The sequence below is a fragment of the Corvus brachyrhynchos genome, unplaced genomic scaffold (assembly GCF_000691975.1).
Source record: "Corvus brachyrhynchos isolate BGI_N302 unplaced genomic scaffold, ASM69197v1 scaffold483, whole genome shotgun sequence".
Taxonomy (NCBI): domain Eukaryota; kingdom Metazoa; phylum Chordata; class Aves; order Passeriformes; family Corvidae; genus Corvus; species Corvus brachyrhynchos.
In genome coordinates, this window is record NW_008236930.1 from 30,172 (window position 1) to 34,084 (window position 3,913).

A 3,913-nucleotide genomic window follows, 5' to 3' on the forward strand; every position below is an offset into this window, starting at 1 on the left:
GCCCGATCGGGAGTATCTGCAGCGACCAAGCTACTGTGATGCGGCTTTCGCCTTGGAGCAGATCTCAAAGGTGCTTCAGTCTCTCAGGCATTTTTTAGAAATATAGATACATACTAGCACTATTATCAGGGGGAAGGTGTTTTCTCGTGGGGGGTGCAAGGAAGAGATGGAAATAAAACAGCCACCAATAAAATGCTGGGAAAAGGAGAGAGATGTCTGTGACTCTTGAGTGCGGGAGAGAGCGCTCCCCTTCTTGCATATGCTTTGTCTGGGGTGTGTGTGTGTACTGAGGAGCACTCCTCTAGTTAAATTTCCTAGAGGCAGTTTCACCTCCCGTATAGTTTATGTCCCGCTCTCGCTTTTCTTCTCCCCTCTCCACTTCCTTTGTTTCTCTCTATTGCCTTGTAGCACTCTGCAATTTCATTAACACCCGTCTCTAACCGGAAAAGGGGAGAAAATAAGCGACTGTTTTCTTGGCAAAAAGTTGTGCTTTTGCAAAGTTCTCCACCGAGTGCCGAAAACGCGACTATCCTCAGAGAGGGGTTCTCATAGCAGAGAAAGTTTGTAACGTTTACCCTAGCATTCGGAGGAAAACTAAAAGTTGTAAATAAATTACGACTTTAAACCTTCTGTGCAAGTTGTACTGAGTCTTCCCGGCTTACTGGCTTTATTGTTAGCGTGGAAACACCGGAGGTGCAGGAGTGCGCTGGAAGCCCGACTCGAGGAGGGGAAGTGGAACGGTCCTAACTGCTAACTTATGCGAAACAAAAAAAGTTCAAAATAAACAACCCCGAGAGACAATGGCTTTCTACAGAGAGCATTTCATTTTGTGGAGCAAATTTCTAGGCTTTGTAAAAAGGGGAAAGGCAAAAAAAAAAAATCTATATGGCTGCTCTCTTCCGTTCACAAATATTGTCGTAATTTATAGGTGGCTGCTCTGTTTCCTAATTAAGATCACACAGTATCTCTAGACTATGGAAATTACTTATGATCTTACAGCACTGCTCACCATGTGGATAATGCATTTACTACAAAGTTGCGCTAAAGGCTGGGAATAGGAGAAATGCCAACAAATTCCTACAAAGTAGATTTCTTTCACTATTGACACCTCCCCCCCATCAGCCCTTTAGAGGTCTAATGAGAACAGGAAAGGGGACTTTTTTTTCCTTGACATGCCTGTTGGGATTCATTGACATAGGTTATTTCTCCCCTAGAGCCATGAATCTTGCCAGCATGAATGAGTGTGTTGCAACATGAACTGGTAGTGGTGGCTTGAGTGCAAGACAGTAATGGGCATCTTAGGCAGGGATCAGGCACACACACTGTCTCATTTATACAGATTTTCAAGCAGTGATGGAATCCCAAACTTGTGTGGTGGTTTAGCGATAGGAGGATTACCAGCAGGTACTCATCTTGGCCTCCAGGAATACTTAATGGTGATTGCAAGCTGCTCGGCTGAGACGCGGGATGAAGGCCCTTCACAAAGGACAGCATTATTGTCATTACTCCAAGGGACACTGTGAAGATATGAGAATTTATGTATAAATAACTGTTCTGCTTCTGTTAGTGGTTGCAGGGGGGCTTTCCCTATATGTCCTCTTGGAATAAATGTGCCTTGCCTGTGTGTCTGCCTCACCCTCTTAACTATTAACCTTTCCTTGCCTTGTAGGGGAAAGCTACCGGAAGAAAAGCACCACTGTGGCTGAGAGCAAAGTTTCAGAGACTATTATTTAAACTGGGCTGTTACATTCAAAAAAACTGTGGAAAGTTTTTGGTTGTTGGCCTTCTCATATTTGGGGCTTTCGCTGTAGGATTAAGGGCAGCAATTCTTGAAACCAACGTGGAGGAGCTCTGGGTGGAAGGTAAGTTTGAGATCCCCTTTTTTCTGATGCCATCTCTCCCCACATTGCCCCTACTACCTCAGGAGCTGGATAAAAAGAGCTTGAATATCAGACTTTAGGAATGCGTGTGTGTGTGTATACATATGAATATAATAGGCCTTCTTCATGCTGAGGGGTGTCGGATGACTGAGGACTGGGCTGGTGGCCAGGGGAAGCCTATGGAGTGCTGCCTGTGCCCAATGCTGTGGTGTTTAGTGGGGCTCTGTTAGTCTGGTGAACAGGAGAGAGTGTGTATAGATTGGGAAGGGGTGGACAGCAGGGCATGTGGCTCTGGGCAGCACATACTACTTCACCACTCAGAGGGCTGCAGGACAGTGGCAGGTCATGAGGAGAATGTCTCTAGAGACATGGGTGCCTGTGTGGTCCTATTTTTTGGACAGCTTTCAATTGTGGGGGGGAAATGTTTGTCTTGCGGTTAAAAAAGTTTTTAAAAGGCTGCTGAAGTGAACCATGGCCTGGCCGGGCCCACGGGTGGGCCAGGTGTGGGGTGAATGTGAGCACTGTCCTAGGCCAGAGAGGATGATGTCTTCCAAAACCAGCCAAGAGGCTCACCCATGTTGTCTTTGTGTTGGTAAGCACCAATTTAGGAAGGCTGCTTTGGTAAAGGAGAAGAAATTGTATTGGGAGGCTGGGTGTTTGTGTGCTTTCTTTAGAAATAGCCCTACCCCAGCATGCAGGCCAGGGAATGTGGAGGGGTAGCTTTCCTTGATGCAGTCAGCATCATTACCCTCCCTCCCGGGGGCCTGCTCAGGGTTGCTCTAGTCTGAGAGGCATGACTCCAGGTTGTCACTTTTTCTTTTCAGGGACAAAATACTATTTATTTAGCATCAGATTGCCTCTTTAGCTGTGTTGATGTAAAACCAGACTGATGTTGTTGACAGTGGTAGTGACTGTATTTATGTTCAAGTAACGTGCAGCAGAATTTTGATTATAAGAGTTAATACAGAAAACTGCATAATTAATCGTTGGCAAATGTCTGTGTGTGTGTGAGGATCCCACCCATAGGCAGAGATGTACGTTCAGAACCTGTGCTCGTCATTGGCTACTGTGCACCTTAATTACTAATGCAAACAGTTGTGAACATTCTTTTTTTCCCCAACATTTTTTCTTAATTCTTTGTGAGATTGTTGTGGCAGTTTCTTTTGTCAATTTTTGCTCTCACTTTTTTGTCTCTGATTTTTTATAAGTCTTTGGTGAATAACGTTTGATTGCAGTCCCATGTAGCACTTGTCTCTTAGGTTTATTATCCTTATATTATTTGGGTTCACTTACTTTGAAGGTGTGCTGGTTTCAGCTGATGTAATTTTCTTTCCAGTGGCTGGTGTGGGGCTGTGTTTTGGGTTTGTGCTGAACACAGGGTTGATAATAATAGAGATGTTTTTGTTATTGCTGAGCAGGGCTTACACAGAGCCAAGGCCTTTGCTGCTTTTCATACTGCCACGCTGGGGAGGGGGCTGGGGGTGTGTGGGAGATTGGGAGGAGACAGACAGGATAGGTGACCCAAACTGACCAAAGGGATATTCCAGACTATTACTGCAACTCTACCTAAAACATCCATTGTCAAAATATTTTCCTACTGTACTATAAACAAGACTTTTCAAGGCTGCAGGTGTTTGGTTGTTTACATAAATCTGCTACATCTTCTGTGAGAGAGAAAAGTCTCTCATGGGCTTAGAAAATAGCAAGAAAATCCTTGCTAGCAGCATTTTAGTATCTACAATTCCCCCTTTTTGTTTGATAAAATAACAACTCTACTATTAATCCTAAATAGAAATTTACATCAGTTATTAATTCTAAATATGTCCTTAAGGCTTTAACTATCTGACTCCATAACAAGAAATTTAAAGTTAAGTCTCTGCTTGTGGAAGGACCATCTGCCTGATGGTTGATATCCTGGTCATCCTCAGAAGAGTCATTAGGCTGATGATCTACATTCTGGTCGCCATTTGGATGGTTGGCATTCTGGTCATCATTTGGAGGTTGCCTGTTCTGCCTCTGGTGCCGTAGGTCAG

The 3,913-nt window shown here is 44.3% G+C and overlaps 1 protein-coding gene across 1 annotated transcript in view; it reads left to right on the forward strand.

Annotated features, from left to right (window-relative positions):
• Position 1: 1 nt before the first annotated feature.
• LOC103611600 (protein patched homolog 1) overlaps positions 2-3,913 on the forward strand; it is a gene marked incomplete at its 5' end in the record, with an annotated part of 117,336 nt that continues 113,424 nt past the window's right edge. The window contains 2 exons of the mRNA XM_008629140.1: positions 2-70; positions 1,670-1,862. Of these exons, the coding sequence (XP_008627362.1) occupies positions 2-70; positions 1,670-1,862 (262 nt within the window). The remainder of the gene's footprint in view (positions 71-1,669; positions 1,863-3,913) is intronic.